This window comes from Mustela putorius, unplaced genomic scaffold, assembly GCF_011764305.1.
Source record: "Mustela putorius furo isolate JIRA1106 unplaced genomic scaffold, ASM1176430v1.1 tig00003853_pilon_pilon_pilon, whole genome shotgun sequence".
NCBI lineage: Eukaryota > Metazoa > Chordata > Mammalia > Carnivora > Mustelidae > Mustela > Mustela putorius.
This window is the reverse complement of record NW_025422005.1, coordinates 87,332,679-87,354,690: the sequence shown is the minus strand read 5'-3', so window position 1 is coordinate 87,354,690 and position 22,012 is coordinate 87,332,679. Positions and strand designations below refer to the sequence as shown.

Genomic DNA, 22,012 nt, shown 5'->3' with positions numbered 1-22,012 from the left:
ATAGGAATCCTTCCACATCTATCTATTTGAATTATATGAAAGCCTGATATTGGAGTTAAGTGTATATAGCATAACGAATACTGAGAACATGGCATGATAAACTTTGGCAGATTGAATAACATATTTAATCTGCAAATCACGTAATTGTCATGTTACAATGATTAAGGTAGGTATGGACATACAGTAGACATTTTTTAGAAGGAAAAATAAGCAGTTCAGCAGCTATATTTGACCTTCTATATGCATAAAATTTTGTAGAATGTTTAAAAATATCCTCATAAATTAGTGCTGGTAGCACTAGCAGAAACAACAGCTGAATATGACAGAAGTTTTCATTTGAGCATAGACTTTTCAAACTGTTCAGCACAATCCAATCCATTTAATCAGAACTTCAGGATCTAAAGTGCGTTCATTTTAGGAATTTGTATATATACTTTAAGATCAGGTTATTGTATCTGTGAAAACTGAATCATGACGGCAAGGATTATACTGTTTAAACTTATCTTTTAGGGTCCAATCAAATAATGCTATTCCAGGTGTTTGCAACAGTTCATATCTGTATTTTTGTAAGGTGCACAGTATATATAAGCGATACACTCAACAGAATGGTAATCAGCAATTATCTGACGCATGAAAATGACATGTTAAATATGTTATGAAAATCTAGTGTTTATTTAGTTGGCTTCAACACCACTTATTTGGCAGTTGCCAATTACCTCCCTATATGCAATTAAGTTCCATGGAATATATCCCTTTAAGTGGCTTTAAGATAAACCATTTCGAAAGAAAAACACTAGAACTTAAACGACACTATAGAGACCATTGATGATTAAATCCCTCATGACATACACACAATAAATATCAATTCTGCAAGGGAGGGAGAAAAAGAAGAGAAAGCAGCAGAAAATGTCTTGCAGGAGGTGGCTTCACAGAGGGCAGAAGATTGCAAGGTCATTTAAGAGCAAGAAAAAAAAACAAAGGTATTAGGGAGTATCTGATCATACCAAAGCGGAGTACATTGGGAGAAGGACTAAAATTGGATGAATTCTTGCTAGGATCCAGGCACTCCTCTCTGTATTTACGTAATTTAAAGCTAAAGCAGATCTATAATATGGCATATGATTATTGAAGTTCTAAAATGGTAAGTTGAAGTCATTTGAAGATTTGAAGTTTTTGAAGCAAGTGGAGAAAAAAATGAAATGCAGTCTTTTGGAGTAAAACTTAACTTTAGGGAAAATATCATTATTATGATGTAACATATAATGGAAATGAGAGACTCGATGAGCATAAAAGCTCAGTGCTCACTGTCTTGATGGGAGTGAGCCAGCGATGAGGCCCATGGGAAGTCGAAGGACGGTGTGGTGTGGATGTAACAAACATGAGGAAGGCAGGATAGGAGGATTTATTACTAAGATCAGATGTGGGCAGTGAGGAAAGATGAAAGCTGACTGATGACCTCAAGCTTGTGTCCTTGTGAGAGTGACAGTTTACTGATGCCTTCCATGCCTGGAGCAATTTTACCTGGTCAGGAGCAGGGACAACAAAAACAAAACACTCCCCACATGGAAACCCAAAAGCTCTCAGCCGTCACAAGAGATTTTAACAGGCTTTTCTGCTTTGCTAATAGAAATGCTCCACAGAGGCTCACTGTGAGTTCATTTATTTTGAGTTAGTACCCTTGTTATAATAAATTCACATATCCAGTTCTGTATGCATCAACTAATTGAAATTCTCCTTAAAGCTGATGCAAAAGAAACAACTAAAGACATCATTCATATGTATGGGTTCCTTTATTGCTATAAATTATAGTAAAGAAGTATATGGTGATGTCTTACAGTGTATATCAAGGTTTTTATCTTTTTGTGTGTGGGGGGGGCAGAGGGTGAGGGAGAAAGAGGGAGAGAGAAAGAATCTTAAGCAGGTTCCACATCCAGTGTGGAGTCCCACATGGGGCTGGATCTCACCATCCTGAGATCATGACCTGAGCTAAAATAAAGAGTCAGATGCTTAACTGACTGAGCCACCCAGGCACCCCTGGTAACAAGTTTTTTGTTTTGTTTTGTTTTACCTGGTAACAAGTTTTAAACAAACCTTGGTTTACTCCATCTGAAGCAATTATGTGCATGTGAAGGTTGATTAGGAAAGTTTTATTCCAAATGCAAAGTTTAAAAGAAAAACTTTTGATTTTCTAAGTGTAAACCATAACTTACCCAGAAAACTGTTCATGTTATTTCTTATCTTTTGGGATTCAAGACTTTGTATGGTGTTACCTTGCAGCTGATAGTAAACACAAGGAATCAGGAATGGTGTCTTTGGCATGAAAGATAACACAATAGAATATTTTGTAATGAACAAAGAGTGACATCAAAATATCAGAGGAATATACCTAGTCACTCAGTGAGGGATAATGAAATTCCAAGTCATAAGGGACAACGTCATACAAAAATATCCTGTAAAACTTCTTGATTCTTTAGTGGATGGGTCTGAGTTTATATCCATCTATATTAACTTTGCCTTTGAGATATTGACCAAGCCATGGTAAGTGTAGGACTGAAATTCTTAAGAACAGAGAGGGATAGAGATTTTGGCTATTCACATTAAAGAAAATATTAAAGTGATGGATTCTCTGCAGGAAGAATGTGAATAAAGAATGTGAAGGGTAAAGGAAATAGGAAAGGGAAATGAAGTAATGTTAGAAGTGTTTATTCTTTCAACTCTTAATGCTAGAAACTTTATCATCTTTATTTGATTTTATTATTGGCTGCCAGACTCAGTAGATATTATCATTCCATTTTTTTAAAGGCAATGGATCTGGAGCTTAGAGAAGATAAACAACTTACCTGAGTTCATAGTCCTTTGGAGACAAAAAGTCATGATACGTTACACAAACTCATTTCCAGATACGTATACCTCTCCCTCTGCAGAATCTGCTTAAGTGTTTCTTCTTCCTCTCCCTCTGTCTCCCTACCTCTCCCTCTCTCTACTCTTTACTTTTTCACTGCCCCCAGTTGCATTTTTCCCAAGTCCTCTTGATCTTTCTCTCTTGCTGTGAACAGTGTTTTTTCAAAAGGAAGAAAGTTACAGGAGTTAATATCACAGCTAACTGACTTTAGCATTTGTATTCCTATAGGTGGTTTTTATAACCATAGCTTAATTTAAATGAATGGAAGTTCAAACTGCTTAAACAGATGTACAGTTGAATCTTTAATGACTATAGATGTTTCTTCAGTACACTATTGAATCTTCAGCTTCCTAATCCTAGAATACAGTTTTGAAGGAGCCTAGGTGTACTGTGTGTTTCTGGATTACTAGAGAAATAAATTCCTTCATTGCACAGGATATTGATGAACTAAAACTAAAAACTCGAAGTAGGGCTTTTATCAATTAACAGTTCTTGCTCACTGTGAGATTTTTAAAGTTTGTATATGTCACAATTATGTACCTTGTACACTATTTTTTACATATTCTGATCCATACAAAGCAATATATAGTATCTCAGTCATCCATCCATCCTTGGGCCTATCTTTATTTATAAATATTTTTGACATCCATTCTCTTTATTCATAATCCATTTAGTAGAAATATACTTCAGGCTGGCTTTGTCACATTGCTGTGACATCCTACAGAAGTGGGCTTACTGAAACTCTGCTAGGTCCAGCTGTGATGTCATTGGCTTATGTTTGAAGAAACAATGATATGTAGTGTTATACCAACCAAAAGGACCTATTGGAGGATGTGGGAGATTGCCTGATGCAGAGCCCTTGTTTTGAATATCCTTAGAAGAAATCTCTTACTAATCATGGCTTTAGAAATCTTTGTAATTTCTTGAGCAGTTAGCTAGCTTTTTTTTTTCTTTTCAACTGTTATGAATTGTGAAACCCATTTCTCTTTTGACTTTGACTTACAAAAATCATGGAGTTAAAATTGAGATCCAATTGAAAAAAAAGAAAAAAACCCTCTGTTTCGGTTTATGACTGTTTTTTGTAACTTTCTGAATTCAATTTTATCAAAAAATACATGTGATGTACTTTAATATTACCTATTATCTTATTATGACTATTTTTAAATAAATAATTTTTAAATTTATTTATGTATTTATTTATTTAAATAGATAATTTTTTAAATAAAAAATGGACAGGACCCATTAAATTGATTTCATAATCCATGAGTAGATCATGGCCTGAAGTTAGGAAAAACCTTGGTCTGTTGTATGCTTTTTTTTTTTTTTAAAGATTTTATTTATTTATTTGACAGATGGGGTCACAAGTAGGCAGAGAGGCAGGCAGAGAGAGAGAGGAGAAAACAGGCTCCCCGCTTAGCAGAGAGCCAGATGTGTGGCTCAATCCCAGGACTCTGGGATCATGACCTAAGCCGAAGGCAGAGGCTTTAACCCACTGAGCCACCCAGGCGCCCCTGTTGTTTGCATTTTTGATTACTAATATTATTGCTTCTATCTTTTACCAATAAAAAGTTACTTGCTTATCTACTTTTCTTGTCTATCCCTTTTTTTCTTGTCTATTTTTTATTTGTATTATCTTATATTTTATGTCTTCCCCGTAAGCTGCCAAAATCTTTTCTTACAGAAAAACTATAATTTAATAAATATCTGGGGGGACCTGGGTGGCTCAGTAGTTAAGCCCCTGCCTTCAGCTCAGGTCATGATCTCAGGGTCCCGGGATTGAGCCCCACATTGGGATCCTTGCTCTGCGGAAAGCCTGCTTCTCCCTCCCCCACTCTCCCTACTTGTGTTCCCTCTCTCACTGTTTCTCTCTCTATCAAATAAACAAACTTAAAAATCTAAAATAAATAAATAAATAGATAGATAGATAAATAAATACCTAACTATACCAGTCTATTAAGTTCGAGTTAGATAGATTCATTAAATATTTCCTAAAAAGAGCTTATGATATCTGAGGAAGACAGATATGAAGTAGATAAATTAACCTAATAAATAAAAAGTAATACATTAAAATATAGCACAAAGGAGACGAGATGGGAACAATGATTTTTTTTAATGTTCTAATTTTAGCTATAAATAAAAATCAGTTTTATCAGTGAAAAGCAAGTTTTCTAAAGTTGTGCTACTTGAAGTGAGTGTATATTAAGAAATAGTTTCTCGTGCTCCCACTGAATACAAACAAAATGAACCCAACAGGGTGCTGTGACTTTGGGCTTTTAAAGTTTGGCAAAAGTCAAGTGCTCACTGTATGCATGCTGTTGTACACAAGAGCTGGTAATAGATGCCAATCGAAGCACAGGCATGTTTTCTGATCTCAGGGGGTTTACTCACTAAGTGGATGTCTCGATGCACACACACAAAGCAGAAAGCAACAAAGGACTGAAGAAAAAGAAAGGAAGACAGTGAAACATTTTTCTCACATGTTGAACATAAACTTGAGTAAACTTTTTGTATTTATGTAAACACAAAATATATATAAACATATGATGCAAACAAATTCTCAGATTGTACCTACCACCTATGTTTTTATGAAACAAGATCAAGGAAAATGCATTCCCTAAAAAATCTCTCCTCTGTGTATTTTTTCTGATATGAAACCACCTTCTTGCCAATAGTTCTTTCTCTAAAAATAAGGAGATTAAAATAGAATGGTGCATTTAGTAAAAGCACCTACCTTTTCTTGCAACCCCTTTTCTTACAATCACATTATTTTCCCCTGAGAGTGGTAGGAGTTGATATGGAGAAAATGTATGAGAGGGGGCCAGACATCTAGCTTCTAAAAGGAGATGTCCAAGATTTTAAAATTGTGACTTACATACTCTACCCTTATGCTATGACTTCTATTTCACGACTATGTCCAGATTGTTTTGACTCTCTTTTCCTCTTTATGTGCTATTATTTTTTCTTGTCACTTATTTCTTAGGAGTTTATATGTCTTTCCTCTCAGAATTTCTTTTTTTTCTAGTTTTGTTTTTATACCCTATTCCAAAGTACCTTCTTTTTACTGGCTTTTACCTAGTCCTTGATCCAGGAAATAGATAAATTCTAAGCAGGATTATATCTCCTGACTAATTCATCATATACTGTCCTCTTCAAGACAGAGCACATTTTCTCTGTTGGAATCCAGGTTATGACATCCAACCAGGGATGAGCAAAGTATAGAGGCGGTGGGGATCAATGACCAAAGACTGAGATATTACAGGAGTTAGACTTAATTATTCAGTATTTTTTTTAAAGATTTTATTTATTTATTTGACAGAGAGAGATCACAAGTAGACAGAGAGTCAGGCAGAGAGAGAGAGAGAGAAAGAGGGAAGTAGGCTCCCTGCTGAGCAGAGAGCCCGATGCGGGACTCCATCCCAGGACCCTGAGATCATGACCTGAACCAAAGGCAGCGGCTTAAACCACTGTGCCACCCAGGCGCCCCAATTATTCAGTATTTATGCTTTAAATTCTGGTAATGCTTGATAATTTTATCAGACTTTTTGGCTTGTATGATCTAAAATATATATAATCTGGGGAGTGTGAATTTCCTCAATTTGTTTTGTCATGAAGCTCAAGTTGGCTTTAAAAGAAAGGGCAGATTTTTTTTTTTTCTCCTTCTACTTGAATAGCTCTTGTTTTTAAAAACTCCTGTTTATGCTTCTAAATACTAAAAGGGTGGGGAAAAATCTCCACCCTTTTTTTAACAGTAGGACTTTAGATATACCATATAACCTGGATCTTAGTTTTCTCTTCTATAAAACTTCTCTCTTTGTGGGCTGCCTTTTAACTGAATGTTGATGAGATGATTCCTCTGCTTACCACTTTCATTTACTTTACAAATGCTTTTCAGAATATGAAACACCTAGTGAAAATAACAGGAACTATTCCTCTGGGTGCACTTCTGTGTGAGAAGAGTTTAATAACCACACTGTTCTCTTTGCTCCAAGAACATAAACTGATGCTATTCCTTCTTGTATTTTCACTGTAAAGTTTAGAGGAAGAGGCTGTAGAAGAGGATTAAGCTAAGATAAAGTTAATATAGCTACTTAATGATAGAAATGCTAATCTCTCCCTTTTAGAAGCAGCTATGTTTCTACCTTTCAGTTGAAAACACGTAACCTGTAGTGGTTAATATTTAGTATTAAAATAACAGAATGAATGAATGAATGAATGAATGAATAACAGGATTTTATGATATCATAGTCATAATTCACTCAAGTCAACATATACTACTGCCTTTGCTTTTGCACGGCAAAGAAAAAATAAAACAAAAAGGCAACCTACTGAATGCCTTTGGAAAACATTTAATTTGCCATGTCCCCATTGTTATTTAAATCACGGTGAGGGAAAATGATATTTCTGTGGGTTCTATTTTTCTGTGAGTTCTTTCCAGTTAGCACTTCTGATATGTAAAATATTTGTCATTGGTGTAAAAGGTGAATATACCAACAATTTAAATTAGGATTAAAGATATTCTGTGGAAAACTCTCTACCCTTCTTTTAATAGTATAACCTTAGATATACCATGTAAACTTCTAGATCTTAGTTTTCTCTTCTATAAAATTTTACTTTGGGACGCCTGGGTGGCTCAGTGGGTTAAGCCTCTGCCTTCGGCTCAGGTCATGATCCCAGGGTCCTAGGATCGAGCCCCGCCTCGGGCTCTCTGCTCCTCGGGGAGTCTGCTTTCTCCTCTCTCCCTCTGCCTGCCTCTCTGCCTACTTGTGATCTCTGTCTGTCAAATAAATAAATAAAATCTTTAAAAAGATAATTTACTTCTACACTCATTTGAAATTGGATATCTATTTTTGACATATATGGATGTTCATGCACAGTTCTCTAAGATATGTTGCTTTCATACTTTTAAAATAGATATAGTTCAAAGAACTTTGGAGATATTACCACATTAAATACCAGAAAAACCTGGGGACAGACTATTTCTGTCCCCATTTTATTGGTGAGAAATGTGAGCCTTTGAGTGGTTAGTCAATTTGCTCAAGATGAGAATTAGTGGTTCTGGACATATCACACATACTATGGACACATTTATTAGGGTCTGTTATGTTTGAGTAACTACTCAAAAGTTCTGGAGGTCAGTGAAAAAAGTAAGCAAAAATCCTAGCCTTGTGGAGCTGATCATTATCCATTTAATCTGTGTGTAAATTCAAATGTATTTGTTTAAAGTGTAAATATTTATTTATCTGACAATTGTAAAGCTCTCTGCTCTTTATTATAGTCAGCTATAGAGCTATGCAATACTTTCTATCACTGTAAATGTCTACCCTTATGGGGAAAAAATGCATGTCCATCATGAGTCTGTCAGGGTTCCTACCTACCACAATATATTTTGTATTCCCAGTCAGTGTCACAAGAAAATAGATTTTAACTATATTTTTTGTGGAATGTGCAGATGGGTTCTCTTTTTAATACAGGCTTTAAATTTTTATTTTTTTTTAATGAGATTTCTCTAGTGGTTCAGTTGAGAACTAAAGAATTCATAAGACTTACTCTTTTAAAAGTTGGCCTAGGAATATTTTTAAAAGATTTGCGTGTTTGCAAGATCATTCGCTTAATACTTCATTTTTAGAAGTATAAAAGATCATTGCAGACCATGCTGTTATTAAAAATATCTAGACTTACAGAATGTTTGAAATAACTAATGGAAAAAGAAATCACAGTTACACTTTAGGGCACAAATATACATCCGAAAAGTCTCTTCTTATTGTTTTCATCCACTGTTTCAAAGTTAATGAGCTGTGACAAGATCATGAGCAATATTTTAACTGCAGGAAAGTAATATGTTTTTATTGTTAATTTTAATTCAGTTTCCACAAGTAAGATGACAATCTAAAATTTAATCTTATGAATGCTCCAAGGGAGTAATTAAAATAGTTAAGCTTTGCCATAAAAAATAGCATATAATATCTTCAAACTATAAACATTGTCATTGATTCAAATCAGCATTCTTTCTCTATTTGATATACAAGAACACTTTAATTAATTTTAAATATTAAACATACTTTGCTGGAAAATTAATAAGCATTCCTTACTTAAGTAAAAGCTATTAGTTATTTTCATATAACTTGTAAAGCATAGTGTATCCAGCTAAGGAAATACATATTTCTGTCAATTTTTACACCACATTTTCTAGGGAAATACATTCAAATGATGCTTTTTCTCCCACAAATTTGGGAAATTTGTATTGACTACATATAAATACATTTAGATCTTAAATTTTTTTAACATATCTATCATGTTCATATATTTTGTAGAAAGACCAGTGCATATCTCTAATTCTATTATCATGCTCTTATATTTATTACTACTATTTATTATTATTTGATGCATATAGTAAATATTTTATGCTTTGGAAATATCAATGAAGAAAGCATGGCGATATTTACAGGACAAAATTCAGGCCAAATCTTACATTAATTCCTTCAGAAAATAATGGTAGAAAATCTAGCATACTATGGTAAGTTGTGTAAGGAATATTTAGAAGGATGTCTCATGATTTAAATTCTCAGAATAATGCAACTTTTAGAAAAGATGGTTATTATACAGGGCTTAAGGAATAGGCTAAACGTTTAATCGTACAGGAAAAGACCAAAGACTTCCCAAGATAGAAGATAAAAGTGAACCATCACTAAGAGGTAACAGCAGGCATATTGTATTAAAGGGACAATGGGAGATATGATGTATTAAGAGAAAATAACTTGCACATTACATACTAAAATATGAAGTAAAAAAAATTCCTAGTGTGTGTATATATGAGTATTTTGGTGGGAATTTCAAGGATAAATACATTCTTAAAAAGAACCATTAACCCAAACTGTTTCGCTTTCTGTACATAAGAAAGATGAGTGAGCTTCTAAAACCAAAGGTGGAACATAATGAAAAAGTCTCAAAACTGAAAACAATTCTTTGTTGTTGAAAATTAAAAGTCAGCTTGTAAGCAATAGTGACAAAAAGCAAAGATTCTAATGAATTGTTTAATGAAGTTTAAATGAACGATATCAATGATGGAGAATGACTATTTGGACAAAGGACCTACCTCTTGCCATAAATTCTTTCAGGTTTTCTTATTTTAGAGGGTGTTCAATAAATAGGAGCTCATTCTGAGAGAAGTGATCTTAAATGGCTATGTTTCTCCACTTACTAAAATTTAGAACAATAAATATGAATTATAATGGCACGAACAATCAGGGATTCTTTTTTTCTCACCATTTTTTTATGAAATACTCAGTGCTTAGGAAAAAAATCTTTGTATGGATCATGGCACATCAGGCCCTTATGGCCTCTATCTGAAAAAAAAGCAAACTCTGTTAGAATTAGATTATATTGCATCCACAGAGTACTTAGACAATAATTGTTTAATAGGCTTGATAATTGGAAAATAATAAGTTTTTTTAATATACATTTCGGCTTCCTAGCTGTTGACCTTAACACAGTCTAATGTGACATCTTCCTCTGGTAGTCTTCCAGCAGTTGGGGTTTAAATGTAACACAGAATTAAAGAGAAAGATTTCATGGTCTGACAAATCAAAATTGCATCTCTTTTTGTATAGTCAATTACAAATAAAGTATTGCAGCTCTTAAATTGGATGCTTAGTTTAGATTTGATAACACTAATGGGTAGTAATCCTTTTCTGAGATTTTACAAGTAAAATGTTAAAACGGAAATGTAATGCAATCATGTATACACCGGTTTTTCAGATAAGTAGAGATTTCTATTTAGGGATGTCACATCGTATACTGTTTATTGTTGATATTTTTCTATTACCAAAAAAAAGTGCTTTATTTACCAAACCTTTTTTTTTCTTTGTAATTAAGGAAACACCTTTGCATTTCTCTCAGTTTCAGGGGTCCTTGTTCTTCTTCCTCATGTTCTCCCTCTTCTTCCTCCTCCTCTCTTCTGTCTCTCTGCTGCTCCTTACTTTTACCCGCCTCTCTCTCCCTCCCTCCTCCTTGCCTTCAACCTCAACCTCTAGGCTCCCTTCTGACCTCTCTCTCTCTAATAAATGGAGATAAATCTTTACATTCCTTTCACTTTTATGGCAGTTCCTCTTGAATGCAAAAACACTTAGGAGTACTCTATTCTTATTTTTTTCTTCTGCTCTGGCTTCTGAAATCATTCGTCCAGTCTTTACCTGGTTAACACTTACACTACTTGTAGCTGACTTTTTTCCATAAAAATATTTGATTAGGCTTCAAAAAAATTATTGACAAAAGGTAGATGTTTATTACCTAAAAAAATACTAACTACAATTTTCCTTTGTTCTTTTTTGAATTATTTTTGAAAGATTTTATTTATTTATTTATTTATTTGACAGAGAGAGAGAGAGAGAGAGATCACAAGTAGGCAGAGAGGCAAGCGGGGTGGGGGTGGGGGATGGGAAGCAGGCTCCCCGCTGAGCAGAGAGCCTATTCAGGACTCAAGTTTAGGACCCTGAGATCATGACCAGAGCCTAGGGCTGAGGCTTAAACCACTGAGCCACTCAGGCAACTGCCCTTTGTTTGTTCTTTAGTATTTGAAATATGTAATTGGTAAAAATTTAATTTTCACACAGTTCTTGGTTAATTATTTTGCAACATGAGGAGCAATTCCTGGGTTTGTTTTTAGATCTACTTATTATAGTACAAAACGCCACTTTTGTTTATAGCAAGTTTTAAATTTCATGATTTCTTTAAACATTTTTAGTAAAGTTTCTCCAAATTATTTCTCTCTCTTAAGTTTAAGGTACCCTAAAATTTAAACAATTACAACAGTGGTTGCAAAATAAAAAGAATGAAATACAAAATCACTCTTTCTAGTGTTACTTTTAAATTATTACCAGTAGTCTTGAATCTGTACTCTCTTAATTTATTTTAATTGTGTTAGCATTCAGATACCTGGTTAAATAAAAGCTATTCTATGTACCTTGTGTATTTAGCCAGGAAAAAATGGTATCAGGAAATTGAGTAATAAGTATTTTCGTAATCAATGAATATTTCAATAAAACTGAATTTAAAGAATTTCTGATTAAATAACACCCCCACGTGCACCCCCAGAGCCAATGATGTCTCCATTAAAGAGAAGTAGTGACTTTGTAGAGAAAGCACTAAGAAGAGCCCAAGGGCAAAGTTTCTTTTGACTGGCTAGATGATTATGACCAGCTACAGGTTTCTCACCTTTACAAACAATGGGCTACAACTGCACTATCAACTCTATGGAGCATTTGTGGGAATAAAGTAACAAAATGAATGTGAAATGGATTTGTAAATTGTCAAGCACTATGTCAGTATGAATTGTTATTATTATCATTGTTCTTGTGTTTATACGTAATTGGTTCTCTACTTCATAAAATATAAGTTAGAACGAAGTCAGTAGTCCATATTTGTATAATAAAAAGATTTCCAATTATGTGCGAAGTATAATTTTAGAAAGTAAAAGTTAAGATATTATATTTTCCAGCTTTTATAAGTCATTTCTACTATGAGTTTTGAAATGGTGTTTTCTATATATAGAAGAACTATAGGTGAACTATTAATAATCCTATTTTCTAATATTTCAGATTTAGGTCAATCATGAAAGAAAATGTTAAATTGTAACTTAACCACCCATCTAGGAATCTAATTCAAATTCAAAGACAAAATTCTTGTTATTTTTTATTAAATAAAATTGGACATAGTAAATAGGTTATAACTGAGCTTTACATGACTTAGTAAATGTGTTTGCATTTCTTTTATTCTTCCTTTAAATAATGATTTCTTAAATTATTCATAGATGGAATTAATATGAAGGCAGTATCCACACTTATTTTCTTTTAATTGTGCATATTAGCTATTTTTTAAAGCAAATTAGTTGAAAATAGATGGCATCTTCTTTGAAACTCAATTGGACATACCTAATTATATGAATTATATTGGCAGTGTTTGTAATAAAGCCCAATGACCCCTGTCAGACTCTAAGATAAACTTAGGGACCATTTTTCTGGGAGAAAGTTCAAACTCTGGGATAGTGATGATCAAACTTTATTTTGAAAAAAAAATTATATTTATAGTCTAGTGCGGTGACAATTTCTGAACTCATTTTTAGGATTTTGAAATTGTTATTCAGCAAGTTTAAAGTGAGTCCCAGAAATTGCTTTGAGAAAAACTAGTCTAGAAAATTTTTCTGCCAATCTGTAATAATATAGGAAGAAAATCATATAAGTAATTTATTGGATTCATGTCTTACAAAGCATTGTGAACAGTTGTGAACACTTAATATAGAAGGATATCTGTAAAATATTAAGGATATACAAATTAAAATTATTCATCTTATCAATATTTTCCTAACTTCAGTATCTGTGCTTAATGTTGGGGCTACAAATTAATCATTCAAATAATGAGCACACCTTTTTCCAGTTGAGATCTCCCAATTGTCTGAAAGTGACTTTTACATTATTTACTATGCTTTAAGATTCCACTATGAAATAAGTGATTCTTAAGCCAGTATCACTTTTTTCCCGACACTAATAACAAAATACTTTTTCTTATGTATTAGGGTTCACCAGGAGAACGTGGATCAGCAGGTACAGCTGGCCCAATTGGTTTGCCAGGACGTCCAGGCCCCCAGGGTCCTCCTGGTCCAGCTGGAGAAAAAGGTGCTCCTGTAAGTAATTTCAAGGAGAAAATATATTATACTGCCATTCTGCACAAGTTATTACTTTTTATTCAAGGATATTAGCTCTTCATACTCCACTGCCTTCTCTCTGCATATGTGCCTGGCATATAAACACACATTTTTTTATATTTATAATAGAGAAAATTTCAAATTCAATTAAATAAGATGACATTTTCCCACACTTTATGAAACTCTAAGACCTGTGAGGGAGTTGGATATTAATGTAAAAGGCTTCTGATTTTGCTCCTTTTAAAAAATAAAATTGGAGTTTTGATTAAAACTATACTTTGCTGCTTTATATTAGAAAAGTGTGCACTTTTCACTCCTCTTGTATTACAACATCATATCCAGTATTTCCAAAGTCTGTAAATGAAACTCACAGAAAGTGGCTGCCCTTCTCATGTAATTTGAGTTTTGATCTACAGTGAGTGAGATGGGAAACATCTAACCAGTTATTTTATCTTATATCTATTGGATTTAAAAATTTTATTTTTATGAGATTAAGAGTCACTTATGGTTTGTCTCCCTCCCAATCATATATGTTTATAAAAAATAAAAAATTAAAAAAAAAATAAAAATAAAAATTTTATTTTTAAATGATTGTAGGCTATATTGTATTCATTAGGCTTATGTCTCTTTGTCAAGATTTCTTCTTGGTTTCTGTTTCTGCTTTTGAATTAATCATGTTAATTTTCTTTAAAAATTCTCATCCTCCAAGGTTAAAACACAAACTCACTCAATGAATGTGGATGAAATGGTTGACCATAATACATAAAAATAGGAGTTCAATACTTTTTATACATTTAAGTCTTAATATATATATAACCTAATTTAAAGCTATAATTTACAAAATATTGATTCATTACTAAGACTTTAGTTTTAGCAGCTTGCTTTCATTGTCCATGCATTTTCTCTCATTACCGTTTGTGATATTATATAAATGTTTCCCAATTAAAATGCTTGTTCTCTGTGATCTGTTACCTTTCAGAAATATTAGAATGGGGCCATACCACCTGTAGATAGATTTTTTGGTGCTAAAAGAAAACACATTTAATTGCTGAGAAAAATTTTAAAGCAATGTTTCCAACTTAGTAAGTATGTTGAAAATGTAGACATTATTTTCTGAGATGTTAACAACTATGAAAAAATTATTCTTTGCCCCTTCATACAAACTTCCCACCAACTTTTCTAGTATGATGTGCATGAGAAAGGGATGGAAGAGACACTTAGGCCTTCTCATAAAAGTTCACTCAAAAATCCAGGGTACCCATATCTTGGCACAACATAGTGAAGAATGCATATAGAATAATAAGATACACATTTCTTCTTATACAAACTGGAAATATACCAATGAGAGAAGTCAAGGATTTTGTAAGATAATATATTGAAATGCTGCATTTTAAAGTGGTTTAATACCTTGGTTTTATGAAGAAAAATGGAAAATTTTGAATCAAAGAAAAGAATATGGAAAAGTTCTGAAAGTGATAATAAGAAATTAGTTTTGTGAAATAGAGGAGATGTTAGTAACAAAAGGCCTTCCTCGTAAGAGCTAAGATTTGGGCTTGGATTTCACTGGTGATTGATGACACAATGACTAAGAAGGGGAAAGAGATCCTCTGCCCATTTGTCCTCTCTCAATTATTCCCTCCACCAACAAAAATTCCATGATGTTTATTCTTTTTTTGTTGTTGTTCAACAAATAGTTATTAAGAAATAAGTGCAGTGCACTGTATTAGTTAATAGTTAATATTTTTGAAGGAGTTATCTATTTAGAGATAGTAGCATAAAATGTTTATACAAGTGTTAGGGATACCCATAGACCTCCATGTAGAGGTCTAAAAAAACTGATGAAACTGATGAAAATGTTGGCTAATACGTTAAGTTATGTTATGTGCAGTTAATATGTTAATATGTTAAGTGCAGTCATTTCCTTCTTCCTAAATCCAAATATAAGTTTGGGATCTTAACTCCTCTGAGCAGCTTGTGTTATGAAAATATTATATAATTATTAGTAAGCTAAGTCGTGCATTTAAAAAAAAAATAAGATGAGGGTCTGTGGAAGGCAAGTCCTTGTCTAACTTAACCACCAATCCACCTTCCTAGAAGGAAGAAAATGAAAAACAAGAGCTGGGAATATCCACATGACTTACTTATGGCAATAACTGTGCTCTAATCTCTAACTCCAAATTAATCAATCAGTGTCAGGATTGTGAATCTGAGTTATTTAGAATAAGAGCAATGTAAAAAAAAATAAATAAGAGCAATGTTAGGAGGTATATTGCTGAATTCCCATGTGGTGCAATCTTGAGGCAGGGGAATAAAGGTTTGGACTGTCCTTTAGAGGAAATCATAATGGTGGGCATTTTGAAAGACTCAAGTAAGAGAGAGATAGAGTAAAAGCCCATGACCGAGAAACAGACTCTTAACTACAGAGAACAAACTGTTGGTTACCAGAGGGTAGGTGGGGGCAGATGAGTTACACAGGTGATGAGAATTAAGGAGGGCAACGTCATGATGAGCACTGGGTGACGTATGGAAATGCTGAATCACTATATTGTGCACCTGAAACTAATGTTATACTTTATGTTAACTAACTGGGATTTAAATAAAAACTCTAAAAAAAAAAAAAAAAGCAGCCATGAGTGGTAGAAAATATATCCAGGGCACACCATCATATAGGCCTGAGAGTGAAGACTCTTCTTTGTTGAATGATGTAAAAGATCAAGAATACTGAAAGTTGAGTAAAAGCAAAAAGAGGGATGGGTACTTGGCCTATTGGCCATTTGTGACCTCTGGGTAATTTCAGTGGGATTCAAAAGAAGACTGGTGATAAAGGAATGGGATCGGTACATATGGAGCAACCCAGCAGCCATGTGGCTTAAAAATAGAGGGGCAGTAGGTAGAAGTACAAGGAGAATTGAATACATTTCCTCTTATGATGATGATGCACATTTATCTGCTTAACTAATAATAAGAAAATAATAAAGAAAAGTGTCAGTGAGAATTAAGGAAGTTAAGGGTGTCAGAGTAAACTAGGGTTGTCAGCTTCAGCCAGTCGGAATTGGACTGGGAATTCAAGTCTATTATTTGTTGACTTATGATTTTGACCAAGTTATTTAACATCCCAATGTCTCTGAAAAGAAGATAACCACAGTGTTTTGTGAGGATTAGATGAAATTGTAGTCCTAAATTACTTTGTAGAATTGTGATAATAAGTCTTCAGTGAACCGCCATAATCTTAAGTCTGGACAAGAGTTGTCGTAAAAAAGGATGGATAGATGCATAAATTGGCTTTGAATCAAGAGGGATGGATTTGGTGAGTTATAATAAAAGTTGAGAGTAAGGATGCAGGCAAAATGCAAGATCATGCCAAGTCAAACATAGGATATGGGGATGAGTAGCTGCTTCTATCAAAATTTTAAGCTGAGGTTCAGCCATTAACATTAGTGAAAAAGGTAGAAGGAATGAAATAAAGAGTGCTTAAGGAAAGATGGATGATGTTTCTGATAGTCCTATGGATTGCAGGCCGAGAGATGCATACATAATAGAGGAAGACTTTGTCATCTCGCAGAGCTGTAAATGAAGAATCTAAATTTAGTGGGGTGCAGAGCAGTTGAAAGATTTTTCCTGACTCCACGCAGACCAGAATCAGAAAAAATAAATGGCAGGTGGTTTTGGCTAGAGATCGTGTGTACTGTAATGAAGGCAGATGGGAACTAATCTGTCTTATTTACGGGTGCTCTTGTATAAGACAATCGATTTTTGGAGTTTAGGCTCTAAAGGAAATCCAAATTTAAGGAAAAGTATCTGAATCAGCTGATGTGTTTAAAATGATGAAATTCACTATGAGTAACATAGCACATTTTATGAGTAGAAATAGGTTTGAGATATTGCAATATTTGATTTAAAGGAAATAAAAAGTCTCCAAGGTGACATCAGGGGTACGTCTTAAATGATAATTAGGGCATAGTGTTGAAAGAAGAGCCTGTGGAATCTAGAAAATGAATAAATCGAAGTTTATAAGTTAACTTTGTTTTATGGATATGTTGTTATTTCTGTTGCCATTAATAACTCAACAAATATTCCCGAAGTGCCTACTCTGGGTCACAGGACAAAGGGATGAAATGGAATGCAAAAACAGACATCGTTTCTGTCCTCATACGATTTATTGTCTGATGGGGCAATTCGATAATAAGCAAAGAATCACTATGTGTATAATTACAAACTCCGGTTAGTGATATGAAAGGAATGTACTGGTGTATGTCAGCTTGTTCAATGGAGGGAACTGAGTTGGAATCGGGTCTTTTCCTTGGACAGCGCACGGATGATGGAATGTAAAAGATGAAGATAAATAATAGGTGAAGTGTCCTCCTAGGCATCCTCCGGCCAAGTAACAAGAGGGTCATGGAATCAGCTTTCACTGAAAAAAGTTCTAGAGGGGTTGGAATGCAGAGAGCAAGTGCAGGGAGAGGCTAGATGCTGCTGGGCAGGTAGTAGGAGGCAGATAATGGCAGGCCCCACTAGCAGTGTGGTCTTTTATCTTTGGAATGGTAAACAAGTAAATTGACTGAAGAATGTTGGTAAGATGATCTGATTGTCTCCCTGGTTACGGCAGGGGGAATAGTTTGGAGATAAGAATAGATGTGAGAAAGGAAAAAAAGTTTATTTCAACCCTTGAAAAGAAGGCTACTGGTATTTTGGGATAAGGTGTTACTGCTAGAGATAAAGTGAAGAAACTACATTCAGGAGATAAGACAGATAAAACTTAATCCTTGTGACAGGATAGTAAGTGATGAGGGAAGGGGGGTGTTGGGGAAGGGTAAGACAAAGCCAGAAGCTAATGACATGTAGATTCCCAAACCCTGGAACTAGAAGAATGAGTCACTGAGAGCAATCCGGTATATATATATATACCTTACGCAAAACTGAGGGAATCTTAACTTTCAGGAAATAATTTATTTTAAATCCTGAAAGAGCTCTTAATGGAAAATAATGTCATCATTCCTTATCTAGGCGCTATTTTCTTTAATTACACGATAGAAGTAAATTTAAAGACGGGAAAATAACGCCATTGTCAAAAAATAAAGAAAACTAATGGCTTTGTCATTTTGAATCAGTAAAAGCAGCAATGAATTAAAATATAAAAATCTAGGAAAATCCATGACACATTTGTTAAAAAAGAGAAAAAGCTGATGCATAAAGCATATTATAAAGCTGGGAATATGAGCAAATGCATGATTTATGATTTATGGCTTTTTTTGGCCCAGCTATTTCAGTAACTTCACCAAAGAACCATAAAAGCTCAGTGAATGTTCATCAACACCAAGCATCTGATCTATCAATATACAATACTTGATTAGAAAGTATGTGTTTGAAGGAAAAATTCTAAGTTGAATGTTAATTTTGTGGACCATAGCCTGAGATTTATAAAACGTTAACAAGGATGGTATTCTTAGTCAGGAAAGAACGTAGGGATCTTTTGTGTCATCATTTACTACTTGAAAATACTTTTTCTTGGTAACATTAATTTCTTTCTCTAATATGAAACCCAGAGTATGACTGTTGCACTCAAAAATTGTAATAAATAGCTAATTTACAGGTTTCTTACAGCGAAGTAATAGTCTGCTGGATTTTCAATACAGGGAGAAAAAGGTCCCCAAGGTCCCGCTGGGAGAGATGGAGTTCAAGGCCCTGTGGGTCTCCCAGGACCTGCTGGGCCTGCGGGCTCCCCTGGAGAAGATGGAGACAAGGTTGGTATTCTTTATTCATATTAGTACCTCTTGTGAAAATTTAATTTTTTTTCTCAAGAATCCTAGATTTAATGCTTCTGAAGATTAGATAACAAATCTTAAGATGGCTTTTACAAAGTTTCATACATGTTCCATGTGCTCGAAGGTTTCAGTTTAGTGTGAGTAGTTCTATCTATCCACGAAATAGTATGTCAGACCTAAACAAGAAAAGGGAACACAAAAACAATCGTGGGGGGTGGGGGAAGAGCAGGTGCCAAAATTGTTTATTTTCAAATATATAGCTTCTGAAATAAATGTGAAACTAATTAAATTAATTATTTGTATATACTTAGGACTTATGTCGTGGATATTGCAAAGGAAGACTTAAGAATGAGTCACATACCTGTTTGCTAACACTACTTTTCTTTTAGCCAACATGTAAATAAAGATTCTAAACTCTTGAGTCTGAATGTAGGGCTGTGTTGTTATGTGTATGAATTTAATGTCTTCTGATATTGTGAAATGCCATAACACAATTTATGAACCAGAAATCCGATAATGTGCGACATTTTAGCATTTTGAAGACCAGGAGAAAAAAATAAAGTAATTTTTGATTAATGCGTAATTATATATTTGTATAAATCAGCTACTTCCAGTATCAGTTTATAGTGATGGTATTTTAGACAAAATTGATTTTGTGAATTAAAAATCCAGTTGCACTATTCCTCAATGTTCAGTTGACTTTGGTTGTCTATATACTAGTCAACACTAAAAAAGAGAAGCAGAGAAAACCCAGGATTTTACATTTTAAACAATGACATTAAACACAAGCACATACTTACGTTAAAGTAAGATTTAATAATGGGATAATAGTGATGACAGTTACAATGCAGGCACAACATATTAGAAATAAACTTTTAACTTAAATCTTTCCAATGCAGGGTGAAATTGGTGAACCGGGACAGAAGGGCAGCAAGGGTGACAAAGGAGAAAATGTGAGTTTCCTAGTTCTTACTGAGGGGCATTATACATTCAACCCTTTTGTTGTTGTTGTTAACCACGGATATTTTTCCGTAGTACTGCATATTGTAATATCTATACTATATTACCTCTTCGGCAACTATTCAGTTGAGATTCAGTCAATTCTATTAAACCTCTTTCTGATGTGATGTTTAAGGTATGTAATAATTCCAACCCTGAAAGCCTCGCAGTGAGACTAAGTCACCAGCAGGTTTACCCTCCAACACTTTTGCATCATGAGTTCATATATCCCTGTGGTTTAAAGAGAAATCATGTCTTAGTGTGGTTATGAAAAGGATTTTGATCTGGTGGAAACCTGAACATGTCTCAGGTACCCTGATGGTCTATGAATCCTGCTTTCAGAATCTTTTAAGTACTCTTCCCAACAGGTGGCAGATATACCAACAATGACTGTTTTTCTTCAGTGCTCTGATCTTTTATAGTGACTGATCAGTTATTTATGTAAAAAAAGGCAGTTAAGAAGAAACATTTATGCATGTAAGACTCATAAACGTATTGAAATCTATTGCTCAAAAAAAGGCGTCTGATATACTTAATATATAAACTAAGTTTGCATGTGTTTTCCTAGGAAGGAGATGCAGATTTTCATATATCACTACATTCTGTCTATATAGAACCCCCCAATCCCAATATTCATTTACAAGATAGTGTTTAGACAAATCTTTTTTTTTTTTTAAAGATTTTTAAAATTTATTTATTTGACAGGCAGAGATCACAAGTAGGCAGAGAGGCAGGCAGAGAGAGAGAGGGAAGCAGGCTCCGGGCTAAGCAGAGAGCCCCATATGGGGCTGGATCCCAGATCCCTGGGATCATGACCTGAGCTGAAGGCAGAAGCTTAACCCACTGAGCCACCCAGGCACCCTAGATAAATCTTTTAAGTGCTCTTTCTGACTCATGCCCATCTCAGTAAAGAAATCTGGCATTTTGAAAAGCTTCAAATGTGAAATTTCAGTATCTTAGCATAAAAATCTATTTTTAAATATCCACATTACAGATGAGAGTGCTTTAAGTAATAACTAGCAATTTAAAGTTGATTGCAAATACGCAAGCCTGAGTCTCAAGAAGTAAAACAAAAGAAGCAAAAGGCTTCTTTTCTTCTCCATAGAAGTGTAAAGATGCATAATAGATTTTGAGCAACCAAATGATCTGTGCTATTATAGCTGAGGCTCTTCTGTCTTCACTTGCAAAATTACTGATTTTTATATCACTCCAGGGTCCTCCTGGTCCTCCAGGTCTTCAGGGTCCCGTTGGTGCCCCTGGAATTGCTGTAAGTACTCCTCTTGTTCAGCAAATTTATATCCTCACAGTTGCCTGATTAAATTTATGAACTGTCACATAACCTGTTGATTTTGTGCAGTGATGAGTTTGTATATTTAACATTGAATCAAGTTTAAATAATCTAATATAGCTAACCAAGCTGATCTCTGTAAACAAAAGATGTTATGACTTCATCTGAAAAAAAATTAATAACCAGTTGAAAGTACTTAATTTGTAATAAATTCTGAACATCATTTCCCCTTCGTTAGACAGCTTTTACATCCTTTGGCATACATGAGAAAATAAAAATCAACCATACTCCAGAAACAAAGAATGTAAAGTCCACAAACAATGGTGTATTTATAGTAGACAATGGAAACTTAATCCTTTTATTTG

At 34.1% G+C, this 22,012-nt stretch overlaps 1 protein-coding gene across 8 annotated transcripts in view; it reads left to right on the top strand.

Annotated features, from left to right (window-relative positions):
* The window catches only part of COL11A1 (collagen type XI alpha 1 chain), a 208,736-nt gene that overhangs the window by 142,069 nt on the left and 44,655 nt on the right, over positions 1-22,012 (top strand). For all 8 annotated transcript variants that reach the window (XM_004775160.3, XM_004775159.3, XM_004775161.3 and 5 more), the window contains 4 exons: positions 13,470-13,577; positions 19,232-19,339; positions 20,260-20,313; positions 21,573-21,626. In XM_004775160.3, coding sequence (XP_004775217.1) covers positions 13,470-13,577; positions 19,232-19,339; positions 20,260-20,313; positions 21,573-21,626 — 324 coding nt within the window. The remainder of the gene's footprint in view (positions 1-13,469; positions 13,578-19,231; positions 19,340-20,259; positions 20,314-21,572; positions 21,627-22,012) is intronic.